We start from the raw sequence: 25,502 nt of genomic DNA, 5'->3' as shown, positions 1-25,502 counted from the left end.
TTTGGGGTCCACAAGCAGGTGTGGTACCACACCTGGAGGATACCACAAAAAAATGCAGAAAAATCTGGTTGGGGCATTGCTGAGATGTCTGGTGGAGGGCTGGGGACTCCATTATGGCTGAATCTGCCAGAATTTGCTCTCAGTGACCTTCAGGGAAAGAGACTGGGCTGGAAAATGATGGAGTCTATAAAACCAGCTGAGCTGTAGAAGAACCAAAAGGAGAAGGAATGGACCGAGGCCAAGAAACAATTCACAGCAATAATGAAGGCAGGAATGAGAGGTCAGGGATTAAAGTTAAGTGTCTGAGTGTGTGTATGTGTAAGGGAGGGAGGAGTTCCTGACAGAAATTGCTCATCAAAGGCAGTTAGAATAACGAAACAAGCTGCCAAAACCAGCAGCAGTAAAGAACAGATCACGTACATCATCCAGAAAAGCCCCACGATGGCTCTGGAGCTGCTGTGAGTGGGCAGGGGAGTGGTGAGAGGTGGGGTGAGCATGAGAGAAGGCAGGGCAGGGTGCCAGGGCACAGCACACAGGGGAATGGGGGTCCCAGGCACATGTCCTGACCTGCCTGGTGCCCCACAGAGCCCAGATCCTTCAGATCTCAGACTGGGTGTGACTGGGAAGTGTTTGCTGTGCTGGGAAGATGAGAGACTCATCCATGATGGGATGCAGGAATTTTACCTGCATGTTGTAAATACGGGGATTAATTGGATTCCACTGTAGTTCTGAGAACCAGAAGTGTGTGTGTGCAGGGTCCCAGCTGGAGCCTGACAATTCTGCATCCAGAATTGCTGCTGTTTTAAGAAACATTCACCTCTTCAAGACCAGACTGGACAGGGCTTGAAGCAGCCTGGTTTGGTGGAAGCTGTCCATAAAAAGGAGTTGGAACTTTCAGATCCCTTCCCACCCAACCCAGTCTGTGATTCTATGACCTCCTGAGTGGTGCTGAGGAGCAGAAAGTTCCAGAAATTTGGTAGGAGCATGTGCACCCTTCAGAGAACAGACTTGCCCACAGTGACAACAGCCTGGCTAATGGGCAGCTCTGGCCAGGAGCACTGATCAGGCAGCTGGGGGGTGAGAAACAATTAAAATACAAACAAAACCCGAATCCAGTAGAAGAATCTGGCCAGCAGCAATGCAGATAACAAGGTGGGAGGAGATGGGTGAAGCAGGAACAAGAGGATCCACACAGCCACAGCTCCATCCCAGCTTTTCCACAAGGAAATGCTGCTCCTTGGCACCTGGCATCCTTCAGAGATGCTGGAGGCAGCAAGGGCAGAGCAGAAAGCACTGCTGGCCCTCAGGAATCGTCAGTGAGCTCTCAGCATCAGCCTGCCCTGAGCTCAGGGCTGCAGAGGGGCTGGAGCAGAGCAGGGCAGAGCAGATGGCTGCAATCTGGCCTTGAAACCCATGACTTTCAAACAGCAGCATCGTTTCCTGCTCCCATCACCATTTTCTGGGCTTTCTGTCCACACTCGGGCCAGATTGCTCACATGGCAGAAAGCAAACAAGCTAATGAGTTGTTTTGAGCTGTTAAATGCAGGGTAGCTGCAGGCAGAGGGACTTGTGTGTGTGGCAAATGTCACAATGTTTGGCAGTTGCCCAGGCAACTCCTGGAGGGGTCTGTCAGCTGAAAGCCTTTATTTTGGACACCCTGAGGTTAAGTTTTAGTCCAAACCCCCAAATTGCAGCTATCTGAGTAAAGACTTCTTTCCACGGTGGTGCTTTTTGTCATTATCATTTTTAAAAGGTCTCCTCCACACATGAAACACCCCATCTTTGGGAAAACATTAAGGTGTGAGGATCAAAAAACAGGAATGTGGCTTCATGCTGAGGCATTTGCTCTTCCCTGGGTTTTGGATGCTTCTTGGAAGGCAGTGCTGAGGTGGTGGGAGCTGCTGGCTTGGTTTGCTCTCAGTGATGCTGTCTCAGGTTCATTGTGGACCGTGTCAGGTGAGATTTCACCAGCCCTGCAGTGCTGGGATGTGGGGTTCATTTAAACTGGAAACATTCAAACTGGGTCTAACTTTAGTATATATGACAGACAGTTTGCATTTCTCTCTCCTGATGACAGGCTGGGAGAGCTGGGGAAGAGCCTGGAGGAGACTCCAGAGAGACTTTAGACACCTTCCAGTGCCTAAAGGGGCTCCAAGAGAGCTGGAGAGGGACTTTGGGCAAGGGCCTGGAATGTCAGGACAAGGGAAAATGGTTTTAAACTAAAAGAAGGCGAGTTTTAGATTAAAATTTAAGAACTAAATTCTTTACTCTGAGGATGATGAGGCCCTGGCACAGGGTGTCCAGAGCAGCTGTGGCTGCCCCTGGATCCCTGGAATGTCCAAGGCCAGGCTGGACAGGGCTTGGAGCAGCCTGGGATAGTGGGAAGTGTCCCTGCAGGAGTGGCACTGGATGAGCTTTAAGATCCTTTCCCACCTAAACCAGTCCATGACTCTATAAATCACTCCTTGCAGGATGAAATATTTCTCTGGCATTTTTCAGCTCCATGTTTTGAGATGAGCTTTTATTCCCAGCCATGGTGGCCCTTTCTCCACCCCAGAAACAGAGCTGAGTTTCTCCTCTCTTCCCAGACCTGGATCACAGGGAAGGCATGAGGGAGGTGTAACATTTTCTATAGGATTTGAGGTGCAGGGTGACATCTCCCCATCTTCCCTTTTCCCACAGAGTCACTCCCTGGCTAGGAATTGCTGCAGCTCAAAGAAACACCTCATTGTCAAAGGCCCCTGGAATTTCCTTTTTCCCAGTCAAGTTGAACAGAAAGGTTGTTTCTTAAAAAAAAAAAAAAAAGAAAGAAAAAAAAAAGAGGAAAAAAAAAGGCAAAGAAGAAGTAATTCCTGCGTGCAATAAAAAGATACACTATCTGCTGAATGAAATATAAAGGCTTCACAGCAGCTGTCTCCTGAGTTTGCATTTACCACTGCTCCTGATTGGAAGGCTTGATAAAGTTAATGGGATTTTTACCTCCCTCCCCCTCTCCTCCCTCTCTCTGGAAGGTGGAAGTGTAACAAATTGGATTGGAGTGTGTCTGTCCTTTGTGGCAGCTCAGAGGATTGCTCAGATCCCAGCAGAGAGGGGACAGGGTGCTGCCAGCCAGGACAGAGCTGACAGGGTTCACTTAATGCTGAAGATGGATGGCAGGGCCACCTTTTCCCTTCCCATTCCCTTTGCATTTCCAGATCCAGATCTGGGGGTCCAGATCCATTTGTGGCCCCTGAGCTCATGGAAAAGGGGAGCAGTGAGGCCAGGAAGAACTGGGGACAGTTGGGGGTCCTCCCCCTGTCATTGCTCAGGTGCTCAGTGGAGGATCAGAGGTGAAGTGATTTGTGTTTGGGCAGGGAAATCAGGCTGCAAAACTGAAACTGGAGACTCTAAGCCTGCCCTGGAGGTTTTTCTCCTTGTTTTGTGCAGTCAGGCTGGCCCTGACTCTTCCTCACACGGCCCCTCCCTGCAGGAAGGCCAAGGAAAGGGCTCAGGAATCCCCCGAGTCTCTGCACAAAGGGCTTGAGGAAACATCTCAGGATGTCTCTGGATCAGAGGGAAATCTGCTCTGAGCACCTTGGCCAGCCCTGGAATACAAATAAATAATACAAATAAAGCCCAGAATGAGGAAAGCTGTGCTCACCCTCCAATCAGAGCCCAGTGCAACACCAAGAACCTCTGCATCCCTCCCAAAACACAAATGTGTATTTCTCCAAAGGTGAGCCAGGGGAGAAAAGGACCACAGGAAGGTGTAGGGCCATGAAGGAGAGAGGTCACAGTGACACTGTCCCCATGACCCCGTGAGGAAGGCACACAAGAAACACTCTGTGACAGCAGAATTGGCTTTGGAGTTGAGTTGGACACTTTCTAAGAGCCCCATTTCCCAGCCCAGCCCAAACTTCAGCACTTTTTGCTCTTCTAAGCAGTGCCTGGGAGCAGTTAGATCCCAGGAATCTGCTCCAGGTGGGAATGAGCATCATGCTCAGACTCCTCAAGGGTGATGTAGGTGAGGACCTGAGGAGCTGGAGTAGATGAAGGGCAGTTCAGGATCAGTGCTCAGCCAACACAACCTTTGCCCACCCTGAGCATCTCCAGCCAAAGTAACACCCAGCAGTAAACACAGCTGCTGACCTCTTCTTGCTAATTTAAATGAATAATAAAGGCAAGTGCAGCTTTCCCATTGCATTTTAATTATGTGATAAGAAAAGTGCTGAAACCAAAAGAAATTTGCAACGGTCCTTGCATTTTTACATTAGGAAAAACAAGCAGGGGTGGCAGGTGATGTCTCCATATCCAAGAGTTCATTTTAATTAACTCCTGCAAATGAATGGTGATTTTTTTTTTTTTGCTGTGGCTCTGGCTAAGCTGTGTTTGGTTGGGTCACTGTGACTGCAATGTGACAACCAAGAGGAGATCTTTGAATGGTCCAGGTAGCCCATGATGAAGGCACAGCTTTCCCTCACAGAGAATTTCTCTCCTTTTGGTCGTGTTCATGTTTTCCTTGCTTTAGGCAAGTCTGTGAGTGCTCTGTGGGGAAAGCTGTGCCAATCCTCCTCAAGCTTCCACGATCTTAGAAATCTTTTCTAGCCTTAATGATTCTGTCGTTTTATGGAGTGTTCATCAAGATTTGAGAAAAAAATGGCACCCTGGGAAGTGAAGGGCTGCTCCAGTGCTGCAGGAATTCACCATTCCAGGGCAGAGGCTGGAGAAGTGGCAGAAGCAGGAGTCCTTCGGCCCACAAAAAATTTCAAATTTTCTTTGAAAAGAAAATACCAAAAGCACTACAGGCAGGTGCTGAATTCTTGTAAAATTTACATCCTCCACAGATCAGAGGTTGGATCTGTCCCTGGTTTTTCCCCCTCTCTGTGCCTCTGCTATTGTTGCCTAATATCAAAAGAGAAAAACTTGCAGCACTGTTAAAATAGTAAAATAAAAAGCAGATCTTTATCTGGAAACTTCCAGGTGTCCCAGTGGTCATGGGTACACCCGGTATTGCCTTTCTTCAAGTTTTATAAGTTTAACAAATTATCATATCTAACAAATATTGGCCCATTAGAAGAGCAGTTGGTTAGGTAATTTTTCCCTGGGTACTGCCCCACTGGAATTGGTCCAGGGCTTCTTTGCCCCTTTTCTTGTGTCTTCTCAGATTATGACTGGAAAACAAAATGTTCTTCTTGTAGGTCCTCTTCTTGAAAATAAGACCAAACAATATTTCAGGAATGTGTTCGAAGCTTAGTTTATTCTGAAATCTAAGAGGAAGGGCAGGAAAAACTCTAGGAGCTATGTAACTATGGAATAGTCGTCTACAGAGCTACAAACATATGAAAAATATATAAAAAGCAAAAATCTTTTTGCCATGCCTGTACCTAAGGGCTTCCTGCTGTCCATCAGTGGATTTGAGCTGCAAGAATCATTTTGGGAGCACCAGTGAGCATGAGCTGAGCCCAGCACTGGTTCTGTGCCCAGGCAGACACTGCTGTGTCCCTGGACCCTCCCTGGGCTGGGTCCTGACAGGGACATGGATCTCAGGCACTGCTGAAGGCTCTGTCTGTGCTGCCAAACGAGGGAGGACAAGGATTTGTCTCCCTGGAACAAGTGGCATTTGCTCCTGTCTCATGGGGATGACAAACACAGGCAAGGACAGGCTGGCTTGGGAACAGAGCAGAGCTGTGAGCAAATTAAAAGTTAAGCACTGTGAATAATCAGGGTGTAGAGGTGATGAGTGCTGTGCCCACACAGGTGTGTCCACGTGGATTCTGGGCACAGGCAGTGCCAGGGCTCTGTCCCTGTCATGCTGTTTGGTTTTTGCTTTTTTTTTTGCTTTTATATGTTCCCTGTATTCTTCACACATATTTTGATAGCTCTGTAGCCTATTGTATTAGTGGCTAGTTTTCCCAGTACTTTTCCATGGCCTTTCCCTAAGCAGAAAGATAAAATTCCAGAGCCCCAAGCCCCAGAAGGTGCAGGCCCCCAGTGTTATCTTGGTTCTTCATGGAAACCAAGGTTGAGAATAACTTTTTGAGATATATTTCATGGACAAAATACAGCTAGTGATAAAGGGGGAGACTTCAGAGAAGGGGCTTGACCTGGGGAGGAATTGCATCACCACTTGTCCTCCTAACTGGTCCTTTTTATCAATTATGCTAATTTCCTAAAACCTATAAAAATATCCTCTCCCCTGGGAGGGGTGGACTTTTGTGGACATCGTTCCACAGCTGCCCCTGAAGGCCTTCAAATAAAGATCCGCTCTGATGTTGCTAAATATGACTAAAATTATCTCGAGTTTCATTTCCAAGTTGGGAAAAAAGCAACAGAAATTCTCATTTGTCCCTGTTGTTGTGGCAGAGTGGCGGCAGGCGAGCGGGGCGAGGATGATCCTGCAGGATGAGGACATCACCACCAAGATAGAGAACGACTGGAAGAGACTCAACACCCTGGCACACTACCAGGTACCTGTGGGAGAGGCTATCTGTAGAAGCTAGATCTTCTTTCTGACAAAATAAAAAGCGAAATGTTATTCTCTTGCCCAGGGAAGTGGTGGGATCAGAGCTCCTGGAAGTGTTCAAAAAGTTGTAGATGTGGCACTTGGGGACATGGGTTAGTGGTGGCTTTGGCAGTGCTGGGTGAACAGTTTGGCTCCATGATCTTAAAAGGTCTTTTCCAACCTTTATAATTCTGTGATTTTTATTGTTCTAAGATGCAGAGGTAAAGAATGGTTGAGTGGCAATAACTGGGCAAACCCCCATGCTGAGCACATCCCTCCTGTCCTTGTCCCAGTTATCCTGAACAATGCTAGAGAGGAAACCAAGGGTAGGGAGAAAAAATCTTCTTTCTCTCTCAAAGGACAGCCCTGGTGAGTGGAGGTGGTGAAGAGGAGATGAGGACAATAGGAGCTAATATTTCTCATGTAGACAATCAAATCCAAGGCTTTCCATGCCCCTTTTTCCAATGTATCCATGGCCTTTAAATGCAAACAGAGTTCAGGAGGATGGAAGAGAGAAAAATGGAAAGAGGGAGGCTTGGTGCCTGGAAAAAGGAGCTGGAAAACAGCATGGCTGGAGACCATGGAGCACTGGAGTTGTTACTACAAGGAACTCTTCCTTCTGATCCTTAACCTGGTCCAGGTGACCTGCTCTGCTTCCCTTCATCCCTGCATGACCTGAAATCCGTAAGAGAGGGTTAGAGATGTCTGAAAATGTCTTACACAGCAGTAGATTTGATGAAAAAAAAAGTGGAGTTTTGGTCAAAATCTTCTCCCTTAAAAAAAGCACCAATGAAAAAGACCTCATTAAGTTTGATCCGATGGCGATTTTGTCATTTCCTCCATCACACCTCAGCCACCTCTGCTTCATAACAGGATTATTTTCTCTTGTCACTTAAGAGCTGAGCTGAGGAGGCAGCAAGCAATAATTTGAAAAGGAAACAAAACTTTCACTTCAGATTGACTGAAGCATTACTGGCTGATTTTGATTTTTTTTTTCTCCCAGACAGAGCAAGGACGTTTCCTGCTTTATTTCACCAACAAACCAAGCATAATTTTTCCTCTCTCTCTGTGTTTTTTCCATGTTTTCTTTGCTTCAGGCAACGAGCTGCCAGCTGTATGATGAGCTGGGCTAGGTCCTCAGGAAATATCATTTTCCTGGCTGTGCTGAAGGCTGACAGGGAGCATGCTGGGACAGACACTGAGATTGCCTTTGCCTCAGTTTCCCCATCTGTGGTGTGGGGCTAAAACTACAAAGAGCCAATAATTGCCTTCCATGATAGCTTAGGGGCTATTTAATTAGCCTCTGCAGTGCTTTGAAGATGAAAAACTCCATGCAAGTGCTAATTATTATTATTATTATTACACAGACAAGAGTTAGATGTCGTTAGATGGGATTTTTTAACCCATCTCCTCTTTATGATGTCTTATTTATCACAGATGTTCCTGATATGGCTCTTTTGAGCCATGGGCTTGTTAACATTTCTGATATGGGAGCCACATGATTTGCTTCGTTGTAGAAATGCAAAGTCTGACTCCTTTAAAAAAGTCCTGTGGCCTCTCAAAACATTGTCCCATGACATCCTGACATCAGTCACTCCAAACCTGCTGCTTTTCCACTTCCAAGACCTTCTGACACCACAAAGAAAAAGAAGTTGTGGCAGTCCCTTCAGCCCAGCAGTGCATTTGTCACATGGAAGGGTGAGAGGTTGGCAGGATCATGGTGGAAAAAATGCAGACAGGAATTTTTGAACCAGGCACCCAGAAATCACCTGCAATCCAGGAGGAAGGAGTGGGACATTTCACATCAGTTTTATCACCTTAATGGGACAGCCAAGCTGGTTTGAAGTAGCTCAGATGATTTTTTTTTTGTTCTCATGCTCCTGCTCTGCGTAAGAGCTTCCCTGGGATGAACCTATTGTCAGATTTACTGAGGTTAATGCTAAAACCACCCCAGGAAGTGTTTAAAAGGCCTCTGGATGTGACCCTTGGGGACATGGCTTAGCACTGAACATGGTGGTGCTGAGTTAATGGTTGAACTCCGTGATCTTAAAGGCCTTTTCCAACCTAAATGACTCAGTGACTCACACTGTCATCACTGGGCTTTGAATCAGGGCCTGAATGGAGCAGAATCTGTTTGTCACCAATTGTCCCTTTGTCCAAGTGCAGGATTCTGGCTGTGAAACAGCAGATTTTTGTCCTTTTTTATTACTAGACCAACTCAATGATGCAAGAAATTGAAGCTTTGAGAGAAAACTGTGCCCTGCCTACAGAGACACTGATTTGCAGCTCCTGCTGCCCTGGGCATGGTCCTCAGCCACTTTTCAGAAGTTTATTGACCGAGTCCTTTTATTCTGCAGGTCCCAGATGGATCTGTGGTAGCTCTGGTCTCCAAGCAAGTCACTGCCTACAACGCAGTCAACAACTCCACAGTGTCCCGGACATCAGCCAGCAAGTATGGTAAGGGTTGGTGTGCTGGGATGGACTGGGAGAGCACTGGGAAGAGATCCCAAACATCACAGTGGTCACCAGACTCTGAGCACCAGCAGGGAGACTGATGGGCAGATGATTAGTTGGTGAAATGAGGCAGGAGGGGAGGATTTAGCCATCTGAAAACTCTGGCACCTTGTTCAAACTGTTGATCCAAGTGGTTGGGTTGCTCTTGGGAAGTTCTCCTCCCTCATTAATGAGAGGAGGAGTCTGTATAATTAACTGCCTCCCTCTTAGATGTCACTCCTAGAGTTTCAGGTCTTTATCAGCAGATCTCCAAGCAGTGGGTTGTTGTTCCCACTGTCCCCATGAGGCAGCTGAGAGTGACACAGCTGTGAGAGGGACACCAGGTGGGAACTCCTCTGCAGGGCCAACCAGGGACCTCCTGAGTGTCACCCACCCCCTCCCACACCCTGCACTAGAATTGCATCCAGTCTCACTAAGGGGATGCTGGACAGCAAAGCAAAAGATCCCCAATGTACAACCAGAGTGCTGCAAACCCCCCTCCAACCTGAATGCTGCTGCCATATCAATTTATTCATATTTTTAATTTATGAAAGCATCTCCATTCCTTCTTACTCCCTTTATCCTAAGGGAAAGTGCAGTTACTCAATGTCCAGGGGTGCCCCCTTCTACTTTCTCCAAGGACATAAATGATCCATGAGGCCTTATTAATATTCATCCTCTTTGCCATGTTGTTGCAATTACTGAAAGACACAGTGACCTTTGCAAAGGAAGACTTGAGGGGGGTTAATTTCTGTTGGATTTCTTTAATTCTTTTGCCATTTGATTTTTCAGGAGGAGGGAATAGGGAAGGAGGCAGGGGGAGGAGGAGATGTGGTGGGTCAAAAAGTGATTGTTAATTGCAATTAAGAAAACAGCATCCAGAGAGAAAAAGGATATTCCATCTGATAATTAATATGTAGCGATTGGTAATGCATTAATGAGGCTGATTCAGATCTTGCTACAGAAAGGTGCAATGCTTCTGATAATTATGGTTGGAAAAGGCAACATTGCTGGAAGGTCAGGGAGAGGGGAATGCCTTGTGCCATCACTCAGAGGCAGAGAGGCAAAATTTGGAGGCTAAAATTATTCTTGGAGAGGAAATTTGTGGATGTCCACCTGGGGTTCTGGCTGATTTCTGTCAAAACAAGATTTTGGAGCAGGGAGTGAGGAGAATGGCTGGGCAGGAATTTGTTTGTTTTGATGCCAAGGGAAGGGAGGAGAGGCATCTGGGGATGAGGAGCTAAATAAAAGATCACATTAGAGACATCAATATTTTTATGTCAAGCAGCATGGCATGGGACAGATAAAAATATGGGAAAACCAAGTTACTAAAAGGAACTGGTGCTACCCCATAAACCAGTCCTGGGACATGTCTGACACTGACAGTGCCACTTGCCAGGGAATGTGGTAAGAGACAAAGATTATGGACAGCTGGAAATCAGTGTTTGAACCTCATTTAATGGAATAGTGTAGACATTGACATCACACCTGGCTTGGCGACACCTCTCGCCTTTGCTGAGCCAACCACGCGGGCAATGCTTTGAAAAACGCTTTTGGTGGCACGTCACCAGCACAATTCCTGACAACCCCAATCCCAAGAGCTCCTGAGACACGTGGAGAGCCCTGGGTGTGTGTCTCTGCAGAAAACATGATCCGCTACACGGGCAGCCCCGACAGCCTCCGCTCGCGCACCCCCATGATCACCCCCGACCTGGAGAGCGGCGTCAAGATGTGGCACCTGGTCAAGAACCACGAGCATGGAGACCAAAAAGAAGGTGACCGAGGCAGCAAGATGGTTTCTGAGATCTACCTGACCAGGTTACTGGCCACCAAGGTATGTGGTGAGGGCGGGGGACAGAGAGTTTGGGAGTGTGGTGGAATTTCTCGCCGGAAAGAAGTGAGAGTCCACTCAAAGGATGCCAAAGTTGGGTAAAAAGGGAAGAGCAGAAGGAAAATAGAACAAGAGGAGAGTTCCAAGCATGTAGGGAAGGAGCTGGAGCTTTGAAAGCAGAGTCCAAAAAGAGACACCGGAAAAGCAACGAGGAGTAACAATCCAGGGCCATGAGATTGGTGGAAAAAGCACAGCAGGAGGGGCTGGAGGTGTCGATTATACTGGTTTGTAATTTGTACCAAAATTGAGCAAGTGAAGAGCCAGGGCAGGTGCTCAGAGCAGGTTTCAAAGATGTGTCAGGCCTCACAGTCTGAAATGGCTCCTATACCACAAAATCCTGAGTTTTGTGGTACAAATCCTTCTCCACATTTCCCCTGGGCCACTAAAGACTCTTGTGCTGATGACTTAGAGAGGGTTACACTGACCTTACAGTGAGACATGAAATCTCAGCATCCACAGAGAGAAAATACAGATTAAATCAAATGGGGACAGAGCAAAGTCATCCTGACCTGAGTCTCCAAACACATCCACAACTTAGACTTTTCTCATTTTTTGTCAGGGTATTAATAGGCACAAACACAATTCCATGTGTTCACACAAATGCTGCCTGAGTTAGCCCATCAGACACATTTCCATCACTAGTTGAAGTCCTACTTTCCAGATTTCCCCACCCATTTATTCCTCAGCTTGTTTTGCTCCTGATGTCTGGCTCTCCCTGCAGCCTCACTCAGGCTGTCTGAGCTGCAGAGGGATTTGGAGGAAAGGTGGTTTTGTCTTTAGCCCCTGGTCCATGTCCCATTCCCTGGCATCAGGAGCCTTTTATGGATCACACAATGTGTGAAAAATATTGAGAAAGGAGAATGTTGTCCCCCAGGGCTCAAGCCCCAGCTGGTGCAGAACAACAAACATTGGACTGGTGCTGATTTATGTTGTCTGGGGATACAGCCCCTTCCCCACCACTGGACTGCTTTTGCTTTCTGTTCTGGGTCACAAACTCAACACTTGGGTTGTTTTTTGTTTTTTGGGGTTTTTTTTTGTTTATTGGTTTGGTGGTGGTGGTTTTGGTTTTGGTTTGTTTGTTCGGGTTTTGTTTGGGTTTTTTGGGTTTTTTGGGGGGGGTTTGTTTTTGGTTTTGTTTTTTTTTGTGGAGATGACAGGAAAGCGGCTGCAAAACCTGCACAGCAATAGAAAGAGTAGGAAGGTTGGGGTTTTATTGTTTCCCCTCTTGGGCCAAGCAATTTTCTTTTTTTCTCTCATTGTGACTATTTGGGGGAGGAAAAGGGAGAAAGCAGTTGCTGTAACACAATCCCCAGGAATACTTTGTTAAACTGACAATGATTTTTATTCTGGTAAATCCCTGACCTCTGATACCTAAGAGCCTGTTCCCTGAAAGCCTCAGAGAGGCATTAGTGAGGGTGAGCATGTAGAGAACTAATTCCCTCCAGGAACTGAACCTGAGGGCAGCTCTTCCATGTCAGACCAGGAGGATTGCCCCTCTGGAGCCCTTTCTGAGTCAGACATGTGCTGCAGGGCTTTGTTCACTCTGCAGGAGCTCACACAAGCAAAAGGTGCCTCTGTTTGTTTCCTGAAGAATAAATCAAGTGGTGAATCAGCCAGAGACCACAGCTTTCTAATTAAGTGTTTGTTAGCTCTAGGTAAACTTGAGCCACTCTGGTGGAACCTGGGGCTTTGTTTCTAGAAAGGAGACATTTCTTCCCTAGGTCTTTGGAGAAAGGGCAGAGTTTTATATTGCAGGAAAGGAAAATTTTCATATCAGGGAATGTTTGTTGGAGATTCAATTGAGTTTTGGTTGTTTTAGCTGCTCTATGGTTTGTCCACACATAAATGCCTGTGAAGCTCTGGTGACAGAGAAAATGTGCCCTGCCTGGTTCCACCCCAAACCCAGGCTGGAACTCCTCAGCTGTCCCCTTCTCCAGGCCTGGTCACCCTCAGATATTCCAGCTCCTCTCCTTCCTGCTAAAAGTCAACTGTCTTCACAAGGGTGACTCTGCAAGCCCTGGATCTGGGATTCTCCTGCCAGTGGGGAATAAAAGATGAGGAAGCCTCTTGGGAATGAAGTTTGTGTTATTTAGGACACTGGTCACACATTAATCACCCACCTCTCTAGGTTCTCTTGTCATTTTTGTCTCCATGACACCTTCTGCTGTGCTCTACAGCCAGCTGACTTCTCTTCCCAGCTTAAAAGATGGCCCTGGGTGAAGGCCAGCCTGGAAAATTGCTGGGTTTTGTCTCATAGATGAACTAAAGCATTGAGGATGGGATGCAGAGAGAGGAATCTCTGTGGAAATTAGGTGTAATGGTTTTTGTGACGATAAACATTCCTGCTTAAAGACACCTGTATTGAAATGCCCAGGTAGTGTCATGCTTAATTGATATTAGATGGCCCCTACTTTTCAACCACACCTTGGTCTGATCCACAGGCACACCCTGTTTTCAGTGGGGTACCAAAATTCAACATCCATCTTTCTTTCTTTTCTTTCTTTCTTTCTTTCTTTCTTTCTTTCTTTCTTTCTTTCTTTCTTTCTTTCTTTCTTTCTTTCTTTCTTTCTTTCTTTCTTTCTTTCTTTCTTTCTTTCTTTCTTTCTTTCTTTCTTTCTTTCTTTCTTTCTTTCTTTCTTTCTTTCTTTCTTTCTTTCTTTCTTTCTTTCTTTCTTTCTTTCTTTCTTTCTTTCTTTCCTTTCTTTCTTTCTTTCTTTCTTTCTTTCTTCCTTCTTTTCTTCCTCCCTTCCATCCTTCTCCCACCAGGGGACCCTCCAGAAATTCGTGGATGACCTCTTTGAGACCATCTTCAGCACTGCCCACCGTGGCAGTGCCCTGCCCCTGGCCATCAAGTACATGTTTGATTTCCTGGATGAGCAGGCGGACAAGCACAACATCCACGACCCCCACGTGCGGCACACCTGGAAGAGCAACTGGTGAGTGAGTGACACAGCCCAGTACAGCCCAGTACAGCCCAGTACAGCCCAGTACAGCCCAGTACACCCAGCACTGCCTGCTGGGCTGCAAGGAGAGCAGAGGGGAGTGTGTTTGGGATCTGGCTGCTGGGGGAGCTGAGGGCCCTGCTGTGGGGCTCAAAGGATGAGGCTGAGTCTTGCCAAGCCAATGGAGAAGTCAGAAGATCCCAAAATCCAAAGGATTTCATCAGGGATGGAGCAATTTTGGATAAACAGGTCCCAGTTTGCCATGTATTACATGGAAATGTTAGGATCTGTGAGGGATTTGATGAGGAAAAACGAAGTTTTTAATTGCTACAGTGCCCAGGATCACATAGGAATATCTGGGGAGGCATGGGAGAGGATTCAACACCACTGGCTTCATCTGCACTGGATGTTTTAATTCCCAGCTCTATTTGTTTGCCCACACAGAGGTATCTCAGGCCAGCTGAGAATTTTAAGGTACCCAAAACATCCTCAGAGGATGTGGAGCTCCCACAGGGAACTTGAACCCTTCTGGGTGGCAGCTGGAGGCCAGGAGAGCATCTCCAATGGTACAAATGGTCTGGAGCTGGATGTGAGTCTTCTTTAGAGTGACTAACAAAGGGTGACATCAATGTCAAAGTGTGACATCAGTGTCAAAGTGTGACATCAGCCCCCTGCTCCAGCTGCCAGCTCCTGCTCATCCCTGCAATGGGACAGCAGGAAAAGCCAGGATCTGTGGAGAAAAACCTTTTCTCTGTCGAGTTGGAAAGAGCTCTCTGGGGAATGGCTCCCTCCCCTTCCCCTGTGCAAACACAGGGACTATAAAAGGAGCAGCAGAGGAGAGCCATGGGGCTCCCAGCTCATGCATTTTTTTTTTTCCTTTTCCTAGCCATGCTGTTGGCAGATCGTCACAGCGCCGGTGACATAAAAAAAGAAACCCCATGCACCAAAGAGGCTTTCAACTAATGAAACATTAGCATATTATTAACATTATCTGCGGCACTAATCTAAGGCTGATTGCAGCCACTCAGCCTAAATGAGCAGGAGGTTTATTTAAGGAGGGAGGGGGGAAGGCAGAGTGCGTGTGTTTGTGGGAAAAGGGGCAGTGTGAAGAAATCTGTTCAATCAGATCAAATTAACTCAAAGTCACATCACAGGGCTTCACTATTTCCAGGCAGGGACATGGTCCCCCATGCCCTCCCCACACCCAGGCACACAAAAACACACTCTGCTCCACACCATGGCTGTGCCTGTCATCCAAACACCTGCACAAGGACTTCTGCAAGGTTCGCTCATCCACCTCATCCCCCCAGTGATGATTCTCCATTCCCAGCCTAAATTCCCACAACTCCATCATGTCTCATTGCCATTTTTAATCTTATTTTTCCCCAAGGCCCTGGGACAGGCTGTCCAGAGAAGCTGTGGCTGCCTCATCCTTGGATTGTTCAAGTCCAGCTTGGATGGGGCTTGGAGCAGCCTGGGATAGTGGAAGGTGTCCCTACACCAAGGGTGGAGAACTGGGTGATCTTTAAGGTCTCTTCCCAACCAAAGCTTTCTATAATTCTGTGTTTTCCAACATCTCCCTCTTCTCCTGAACTTGGCTGACAGGATTCCCTGTGTGGGCTTTCCTTGCCTTTGTTCTGTGATTTTGCTGGTCAGGAGAACACACAGAGGTGTAGGAAAACACAGTGTCAACCCTCTGTCAGGAAGGTTGTTACCCAAAATCTATCAGATTTGGAGATTAATTTTTTACTGTGTTGTGAACACAATGAGCAAATGGGAGGAAGTGGGGAGTTCATCCTGAATATCAGGAGAATTTGCTAAGCTGAAAGATGCAGAGAATGAAGGTAGACTTAACAATCTGCCTGTGAGAGGGACAGGAGCTGGGCTCTGTGCTCAGTGACACATCCCAGCTCCTGGGCCATGATCACTGCACTGCATTTGCCCTGACAAAAAGGCTTGAGGCAAAGGCTGGAGGTATCTCATACAAGGTACCTCGGGGCATCTCATACAAATGAGCTGCTCTTTGGAGAAAAAGGGGGGAAAGGGCTTTGGATTGCAACTGGAATAGCATTTCCTTGGTTAGGGCAGATACATTTTCATATCAAAGGCTGGGATACTTGTTTCCCAGTTCCTTTTTTATTTACCTTGAGGCATTGGGGCTTTCACTGTCATATAGCAAGTGTTTCCTGCTCAGGGTACTGGGATCATGTGCAGGCTTGAGCTGGAGCAGTGGAGAGTGACAGGACATGGTGTCCTAGCACACAGGACACCATGTGTTCTACCTCTCTTCCCATGAGATTGCTGTGAGGGCTGGAAGCCAAGTCCTCAATGACAAATGTATGGAATCACAGACTGGTTTGGGCTGGAAGGGACCTTAAACTCATCCAGTGCCACCCCATCCATGGGCAGGGACACCTTCCACAATCCCAAGTTGCTCCAAGCCCTGACCAAGCTGTTCTTGGACACATCAGGGGCAGCCACAGCTTCTCTAGGCAGTTCCAGTGCTTTATAACCCATACCACAATAATATTAGTGGGTTCAATGCCTGTCTTTATCTGATGGAACAACTAACAGGGTCAACTTTCCATTGCAACTTAACACAGAGAGTTTCAGAGTGTTTGTCACTACCTAAAGTGTACTCCCATTAATTTATGGGCACCTTCAACAAGATTGTATTGACTTTGAGACTCACAAAATCTGCCTTGTAAGGAGAACAGGGGCAAAAGGTGACATCTCTACCACCCCTAGGCTTTGTAGGGGAGGAATTCATAGCGTAGCAAAGTTTATCCCAGAATCTCCATATCCACGCTGTGATATTTGATTCCCATTTGCTGCTGGGATGTCACACAGCAAAGCCTGGGAGCTGTCACTGACTGTGTCCCCTCTCCCTGCCCTCCTGCAGCCTCCCCTTGCGCTTCTGGGTTAACATGATCAAGAACCCACAGTTTGTCTTCGACATCCACAAAAACAGCATCACAGACGCCTGCCTGTCCGTGGTGGCTCAGACCTTCATGGACTCCTGTTCCACCTCAGAGCACAGGCTGGGCAAGGACTCCCCCTCCAACAAGCTCCTCTACGCCAAGGACATCCCCAGCTACAAGAACTGGGTGGAAAGGTGAGTTTTGGCCATGGAATGACAAAGTGACACAACCAGGCCCTGCTTTGTGGGTAGCCTGGAGATTCCCTGTTGTTCCCTCGTGCCTTGCAGCAGAGATGGGGATTTAATTAATGATGGGAGCTGAAGGTGTTTGCCATCACTGTTTCTTTTGAGGAGAAACTCTTGAGAAGCAGCAGAGAGAGAGGAAGGAAGGGGAGGTGATGTGTGTGAGCCCTGGGAATCATACAGGCTTCCCAGTCTTTCCACACAGGCCTGAAGGGGTGTGCTGCTCTCAGCACCATTGTGACGGTCCCCACACTGCCTGGATCCCAAGGGATTTATAATTATCCCCCAGCAACTTCCCCTGGAGGCTCTGCTGTGCTTTGAGTGAGATGCCAGATGATTGACAGGCTGCTGACTGAAGCTCTGCAGGTATTTTATGTCAGGTCAGAGGTTTTTCCAAACATTTTGTCCACACTTCCAAGACCTGTGGCTGTACTTCAATCTGCCGTGCCGAGGGTCAGTGCCTGGCAAAGCTGCTCCACAGGGAATACAACCAAAACATCTATTCCTGCAGCTTCAGTTTGTGTAGGGTTTCCCCCAGGACAAGCAAACAGCACATCCTGTTCTTCATCCAGCAGGAGCTGTGCTTTGCTTTCCAATATTCTGCACTTGCCTGGCGTTATTGACAGGTTTGGGAACTGCACAGATGGGGAACGGTGGCTGCTCTGTAAATACAAAGGCAGGTTTATCCTACAGATCATTCCTGTGCACTGCAGCCAGCTTTCAGCAATGATTCCTCTGGATGACTTCCCAGGCATGGCCTAAAATTGATACCAAGTCCTGCAGGTTGTACAAGGCCTCTGCTGCTGCAGACACCTCTCACTGTGCTATAAATCCCTGTATTGCCTTTGCTGGGGATGATTTTCTCTCATTTTGTGACAGGAGTGTGGCTGATCAAAGAGCTCCGTCCCCTACTCGGTTTTTTTTCCAACAATTCTCCCATTGGTCTGTGATTTGCCTGGACAATTATTTTTAGATGTGGTTAAACACTTCAGCAAATGTCGTTTCCAGGCAACCTGCAAGGCTCTTATGAGCTACCTTGCTTAATTATGACCTACTTTTGGTACCGTGTCCAAGTTTCTCAGAGTGTATTTAGGCTGATTGCTGGATTGACCTGGATAATGGGAAGCAAGTGTTGGAGGTTCCATTTAGAAATCAACTTTGTACCAACAGTGACCCAAAGGTGTCATTCTCTAGTGATGCTTTAGCAATATTCTATGTGCTTGGGTGGTTTCTGTGGACAAATAATGTTTTCCATCTCAAACTGGTTGATTTTATCCTGGGAGATGCTACATTTGAGTGACAAACTGAGGTATTTAAATGGAGAATGGGATATTTCCTTATGCAACAAACACGGGTTATTTTTGTTTGCTTGCTTTTTTGTTTGTTTGTTTGTTTTGTTTTTGTTTGGTTGGTTGGGGTTTGGGGTTTTTTTTATTTCTTTGGGTTTTGGGGTTTTTTTTGGGGGTGTTTTCTTTTTGTTTGTTTGGGTTTTTTTTCTTTTCCCTCTGGATAAACAAAAGGCTGCAGTTTCCATTTTAGTTTTTTCCAGTAATGATTTCACTTTCCAACATTTTGGAGTTAAATCCTAGTGCCCAGTGATCTTCAGCAATAGGTGCTGCATTTCCTTGGAAGTTTTCCCAAACAACTGGGTTTGCAAACGAGGTACATAACACCTCCTGCTGCTTGTAAACAGCCCTGGATTCCTGTCCCCAGCATGTGCTGGGTTGTTATCTGCACTGATGTCTGACAACTTGAACTGAAGCCCAAGGGGAGACTGCAGGTTTTGGAATATGGTTAGAGCTTCTTCCCTGCTTTTATTTTTGTGTGTCAGTTCCACTGACTCAAGGCAGTGGCACCTGGATGCTGTGGGAGATGAAAGAAAAAAACCTATCAGGGATGAATAAAATATAATTTGAGTTCTACCCCGAGCTAATGAATTCCTTCTCTCCATTCTGCAATTGTGCTTTGAGGGAATTTTTCCAAATCCAACTGGAGATATTTCTGTAGTCAACATCAGCTGGAGGTGGCATCCTTCAAGACCACTAGACTTCTTCAAAGAGTGAATCAGGAGATAAAAAGTCAGGGGGTTTAAGAAGAGGTTGAGTAAATCAGAAGAGCCTGAAATCAAACGAACTTCTGTGACAAAGAGGAAGCTCTAAGAGGGTAATTAGCCAGTGGTAAATTGTACCCAACTTGAGGCACTCTGGATCAAAACATGCCTGGATTTGGAGGTCTGGGAATGGAGCTGAGCCATCCCTTTGAAACCTCTGGTTTCTTGGTGTGGAGCCTTTAGGACTCACAAAACTCAGAGCAGGGAATGACCTTGGCATGAGAAGGAGGCAGGGATGACAGAACATCCCTCTAATCCTTCAAATCTTTGTTTTCCACCTAGGAATGTGCATTGAGAAGTGAAGAGTTACAGCTTCTGGCCTCACCAGTCATCCACCTCCACAGGGTGGTCAACTGGAGATTTGATTCCAAAACTGTCAGGAATCTTCACTGGATTTGTTTGTTTGGCTTGTTCTAGTGCAGGATTTTCTCACGTTTTCAGTTAGCTGTTTGTGATGAGTCAAGTGTTGCCTTCAGAATTGGGATGCAATGACAATGACTAATTAAAAATTTTTTAAATTTACCAATTTTTGCAATTTCCTGTCGACTTAATGGAAAACTATATAAGAAATAGACATCTTCCATGACATTTTGAGAGGCTGGTTGTTTTAGTGCCCATTTCTATAATTATTCAAGATAATGGATTTGCTGACAACAGCAATAAAAAAAATTATTGTGCATCACTTAAATTTAGTTGAAGATGTTCCCTGCTCATTGCAGGAGGGACTAAATGACCTCTAAATGTCCATTCCAACCCAAACTATTCTGTGATTTTATGATAGTCCTTTTATGCCATTATTGGAAGCAGAGGTGGACACTGCCTGCTGAAATAATCCAGCTGAGAAATTCTGGCTTTTGGGGAAAAAAACGGGTTCACTGCTCAAATGAGACACCCTGGAAACACGTGTTTAAAAAGTGTCCTGGTGCAGCCATATCTTGGATTTCCTGCTGCAGAACACGAGGCCTGATGAGGCAGGACAATTAACCCAGGAAATTGGGACAGGCTATTTGACTTTTGTTGAAGCCATGAAGAGTCAGGCTGTAGTTCTAAAACAAAGTGGAGGCTTTTCAATTATCATTATATGAGTCTATTGAAAAAAAAAATAAAAAAAGAGGAGAAGAATAGTAACGGTAGAGCAGAATCTCATCTGACTTCAGTTAGTAAAACTCCATAGGCTCTGCTGAATTTACATTAGAGCAGCTTCAGATCTGCATCTTTTCAAGTTTACTTCAAATGTCCCCTTTGAGCCTGGAAATCTGGAGAACTTGGGAGCATTTGATGCAATCCCCAAGCAATACAAAGGGGAGCCTGTTCTAATTGGGACTGTCTCATTAGCATTCAACACCACACTGAAAAATGACAAAGGGCTGTGGCTGACCTTTCATTTCTCTCCATGCTGCCAAGCTTATGATAACACTTGTTTGAACTTCATTAACACCATTTAATTGCCTGCATCACAATCAATATGATGTTTCCCTACCGGAGCCTGGCACGGAGGCAAGGATGTGGGAGACTGAAAAGGAGAAGAGCACAAAAAGCAGAAGTCAAAGAGTTTTTCCATTTCACACTGGTGCCCAAAACACCTGCAGGGCTGCAAGGAGAGGATCTGGTGCTCTTTTTTTCTCCTCATCCCTGCAGGGACTCAGTCTCCTTTTGGCTGCTTATTGTGCATTGAAAAGAGCCCCTCTAAGAAAAACTTAAAGTCAATGGACACATCACAAGTGTTCTTAACTTAAGAGTCATCCAATGAAGACCATTCACAATAGGTTTGCCAGGTTCAGGATCAAAAGAAGCCTAAAGTGATTTGATATGTGGGATTCAGAATTATAACATTTGCATTTTATTGTGTTAACCTGGGTGCAAACAGTGCCTGACATAGCTGGTGCTACCCAACTCCTGAGACCCTGATCTCATCTAATTTTTTTTTTCTTTACAAGTATAGATACTTTTAGGATAAGGGGGAACTATTTTAAACTAAAAGGGAGAAATTTAGATGAGATGTTTGGAAGACATTCTTTACTCAGGGGAAGGGACAGGGTGCCCAGAGCAGCTGTGGCTGCTCCTGGATCCCTGGAAGTGTCCAAGGCCAGGTTGGATGGGGCTTGGAGCAGCCTGGGACAGTGGAAGGTGTCCCTGCCCATGGCAGAGGTTGCAACTGGATAATCTTTAAGGTCTCTTCCAACCCAAAACATTTCTAATCTGATGATTCATGAAGCAGCTATGATTTGCACCCCATTAACCTTTAGATGTCGAGGTCTAGATCTTGTTAGGAAGTGCTTTACGAGCATGTTTGGAGTACACAAAACAGACAGCCTGTACCCATTTGGGATTTCACCTACCCAGTGTGTCAGCTTGGGGCTTCAGGGCTCTGAAGTCACTTGGAAATCTCTGCTTGTGGTGTCTGTTGGCCACTCTGCAGCTAACTTTAGAAAGAAAGACAAACTGGACCAGTTTAAAACAATAAAAAGCTGCATATACCCTAACACTGTGAGTTATTGAGGTTTTTTAGGAGAAACTTTGAGGGCTTTAAGAAAGAGCATCACAGGACAGGTGCAAATCCTGGCTCTACTTTTAAAAATGAGTTTTCTGTGCCCCCTCTCTCTCTCTCTGCTGGAAAGAAAGCTCAAGAAGTAGCACACTAAAGGTCAAGGCAGGGGGTGTTGTCAGTGGAGATAACAAAAAGCAGTGCTGGAAGGGGCCTCGGGAGGTCAACCCGACCATCTCCTGCCTCAGGGCAGGATCAGCTCTGTCTAAAGCCTTCCTGACAGATGCTTGTCTACCCCTTTCTTAAAGGCCTCCAACAACAGAGCCTCTGCTGTCCTCAGGCAATTCATTCCCGTGCTTCCCTGTCCTTCTCATCAGAGTGTTCTCCCTGCTGGGCAGCCAAAATCTCCCTGGCTGTAATTAAAGCTCAGGCATCCCCAGGGCAGGAGGTACAGCTCATTCCCTGCCTCTCTGGGGCAGTTTTTGCTCACTTGTGTTTCTTCACTTCTCATCTCAAAAAAAAAAAAAAAAAAATTCCCAATGTTTTCTCACCACAGTAAAAAGCTGTTCTTACACAGTGCAGCTTTCAGCTGGCAAAATGAAAACGTGTCCATATGTTGAGGGTGCAGCCCCACACATCCTCTGCTCTGAGGTGCTGCTGGGTGATGTCCTGTCCCACAGGAACTCCCTGTGCTCCAATTCACTGTCCAGCCCTTGAGTCAGTGCTGTCCATCAACCTCCACTCTTTATTCTGAGGGCAGAAGCTGCAGGAAAAGCCATGAACAGGCAAAATAAAAGCATTGCCCTTTCTAGGGCTTGCACACACAGACAGAATTGTTCCCTTCAACAGCTTGGGTTGGAAAGGACCTTGAAGCTCATCTCATTCCACCCCATCCATGGGCAGGGACAACTTCCACTATCCCAGGTTGCTCCCAAGCCCCATCCAACCTGGTCTTGGATGCTTCCAGGGATGAGACATCCCAAATTTCCTTGGGGAAATTTATTCCAGTGCCTCACCAGCAGCTCAGATACTTCCCAGAAAACTCAAACTTCGGTTCTGTATCAGTGCAAGAATTAACAGCATCTCCTTGCACTGCTTCACAGCATCCCATAACAGAGCTGGTTGTTCCCAGCTTTCCACCAGCCCTTCCCTGCTGGAACAGTCCCCTCTATCCCTTTCACACACCTCTCCCTCCTCCAGTGGTCTGGGTACAGCCGGCTATTGCATAACTCTAATTATGTTATTGCTGTAATTGCGTCTGCCGTCTGCAGCACATGGATTCGTTACAAGCTTTTCATATGCTAAAATGATTATTAATGAGTGCAGTCCCATCCCAGCGACAAACAACAGCCATGACAAAAAGATCTTTTGGAAGGCAATTAGCTCCATGCTAAGCTGCCTAAACCACGGGCTGTGCTGGGAAATTTCGGGCTGGGGAGGAAGCACTGGCAACGTGGCTTTTCTCTTCTCTTTTGATGAGTTAATGAGTTACTGAGCGGCAGCAGGCACAGTCATTCTTGGGAAACAGCTCCACTAAGGAGCCTTCCCCCCGTCGGTACAGAGAGAAAGAACATTTATCCCTGGATAAACAGACGACAAAATGTATTCCCAGGTCACCGTGATGTATGCCCAGGTCACTGTTGTGTCGCTTTCCTTGGGAAAACAAAACAAAGCAAAACACAAAACAAAACAAAAGGCAAGCTAGGGAAAGATGAGGTTGGAAGGAACAAGAATAATTATTTTTTCAGTAAAAGAGTACCAGCTGTGTCCTGGTACATCCCAAATCTTTCTCCATCCATCAGTGGCAATGGAGGGTCTCCAGCTGAAGAGGCTGGAGTGAGGTGCTGTGCTCGTGGTACCTGTGAGGACACATCCCATGGCCTGTTTATCCTCCATCGGAGCTGGAGTGCTGGAATGATGGGTTTACCCCAATTCCCCATAATTTTAATTCCTTTTGAAGCCGAATGAACAAATTTCCTGTGGTCACATCAGAGGATTAGGAGCCTTGAGGTAAGAATGGAGGCTGCTCCTGTGAATACAGGGAAACTCAGACAAATAAGGCTGGATCTTCAGATCTTCATCTGAGGATATTCTGGAAGCAGCTGGGGAAGGATCCACTGGAAATGAGAAAAGCTGGAGTACAGAAGTAGCAGGAAATCTGCTCAGGATTCTCACTCCTGACCCTTTGGAGGCAGGTTAAGCTAAATTTGCTGTTTTGCTTTGCCACCTTTCTGTCTCATTCAGAGAGAATAGGGCTCAGTGTTGTGTTCCCAACTTTCTGCTAGCTGTGGAAGTGAGTCAAACACCTGTCCCTATCTCAGGTGAGATCTCCACAGGTGACAGAGCACCTCACTGCCCCTGCCACTGCCTCCCAGCCCAGCTCTGCTGTGGGAGCTGTCAGCTGCAGGGGTGATGGAAGCACCACAGGCAGCCTTGCAAATTCCAGCAGTGGAAATGTAAGGGCCTCTGGGGTTTGGTGACAGCTTCTCAGTGGTTTTTGCATTAGGGGTATGCAAATGGCAGAGAGGCTCTAAGTACCTCTGAGGATCTGGGCTGGAACTGAAGGTAAATAAAGACTCAGCAGGGATGTTGGCATCTCCCTGCTAGGATGCTTTAATATACACATTCATCATTTCTTTAGAGAGCACAGTGATGTCTTCATTAGGAACTCTTCTGCATAAATAAGTCACTGGGCCATGGCAGAATTTGGATGGAAGGACATTATGTCTTCTCACTTATCTACATTGGTACATGTTTGTTTCCCCTTCTTTTTCTATTATTTTTACCATAAAATACCTTGGTTTAATGGGAAATTACTGTTTAGGTGTGTGATGCCAGGGAATTGAGTCTGGAGCAGACCAGGATACTTCTGTGATCCCAGAACACTGAGATCACATCCTGGGAATCTGTCATGGCCAGAGCCCTGACACTGTGATTCTTGAAACTCAGATCTGTGCATCCCATCCTTGGCTCCAGGGAACATTTCCTGCTGCTTTTCCTTGTTTGGATGAGTCACGGGAATGTTGTGCTGCTGAGGAATGATCTCTGCAGGGCTGGAAAGGGATGGGGAGCTCTCAAACCCTTGTGAGTCACAGATTCAAGAATCTGTTGCTACCAGGTGGAGAGGAAACAGGACAAACTTGGAGAAGGAGTTGATACGGGTGTCTGTGCTCCAGTTTTTGGGAGCACCCTGTCCCTACACCCACTATCCTGCCACCACTTGATGACAGCTCAGCCAGAGAGGAAAAAGAGAATTTTAACTTCTTCTCAGAGCCAGACTGGCACCTCTGATTTCCTCCACCAACCCCATTTATTTTTGCTGTGATAAGCCCCCTTCTCATTTCACCCATCAGGAGGGTGCCTATCCAACATTCATGAGGAGCTGCTCTCATTTCAGGTGCCATAAATCAATGTATTTCACTGCTTTGCTGCCTGTTTTCCCTACAAGTCTGTGAATGTGCTGGTGGCAGCTGGATTTTTTTTTCCTGTGCCAAGGCACACCTTGGTTTTTGACCATAAGATTCCTTGTTCTTTGACCCTGAGATTCCTTATTTTCTCAGCCATGTTATGGATGCCACCAATTCCTGATGCTTTCCCTTTGTGCAGCACAGATCTGATCTGCTCCAGCAGGTGATGCAAAGACCTGTTTAAGTTTTTCTGGGAGTGGCAAAGGTCGAAGAAATATTTGTTCCTCCTGCTCAGCATCTTCTCCTGGGGACAGTTCTGCAGGACAGGGCCTCCTGGGATTTCCAGATGCTCACTTCACTCACGGACAATTGTCCATGTCCACATGGGGACAGTGGGTCAGGCAGAGTTAAAGAAAAACAAACCCACACCACTTTTCACTGGAGGAATGGGTATGAGAAATATTTAGACCATGGGACTGAGTTAGACTAAGATTTCTGGCTTCTGGTCAGAAGACAAAATGCCAGGACTC

General features: G+C 46.5%; 1 protein-coding gene across 4 annotated transcripts in view; it reads left to right on the top strand.

Moving 5' to 3' along the window:
* The window catches only part of PLXNA4 (plexin A4), a 429,648-nt gene that overhangs the window by 395,212 nt on the left and 8,934 nt on the right, over positions 1 to 25,502 (top strand). For all 4 annotated transcript variants that reach the window (XM_088165989.1, XM_088165988.1, XM_014882536.2 and 1 more), the window contains exons 26-30: positions 6,343 to 6,446; positions 8,839 to 8,938; positions 10,618 to 10,808; positions 13,632 to 13,801; positions 16,710 to 16,922. In XM_088165989.1, coding sequence (XP_088022115.1) covers positions 6,343 to 6,446; positions 8,839 to 8,938; positions 10,618 to 10,808; positions 13,632 to 13,801; positions 16,710 to 16,922 — 778 coding nt within the window. The remainder of the gene's footprint in view (positions 1 to 6,342; positions 6,447 to 8,838; positions 8,939 to 10,617; positions 10,809 to 13,631; positions 13,802 to 16,709; positions 16,923 to 25,502) is intronic.

The sequence above is a fragment of the Sturnus vulgaris genome, chromosome 5 (genome assembly GCF_052056855.1).
Source record: "Sturnus vulgaris isolate bStuVul1 chromosome 5, bStuVul1.hap1, whole genome shotgun sequence".
In the NCBI taxonomy this organism is placed as follows: domain Eukaryota; kingdom Metazoa; phylum Chordata; class Aves; order Passeriformes; family Sturnidae; genus Sturnus; species Sturnus vulgaris.
The sequence above is the reverse complement of the archived record's forward strand: the minus strand, read 5'-3'. Positions and strand labels throughout refer to the sequence as shown.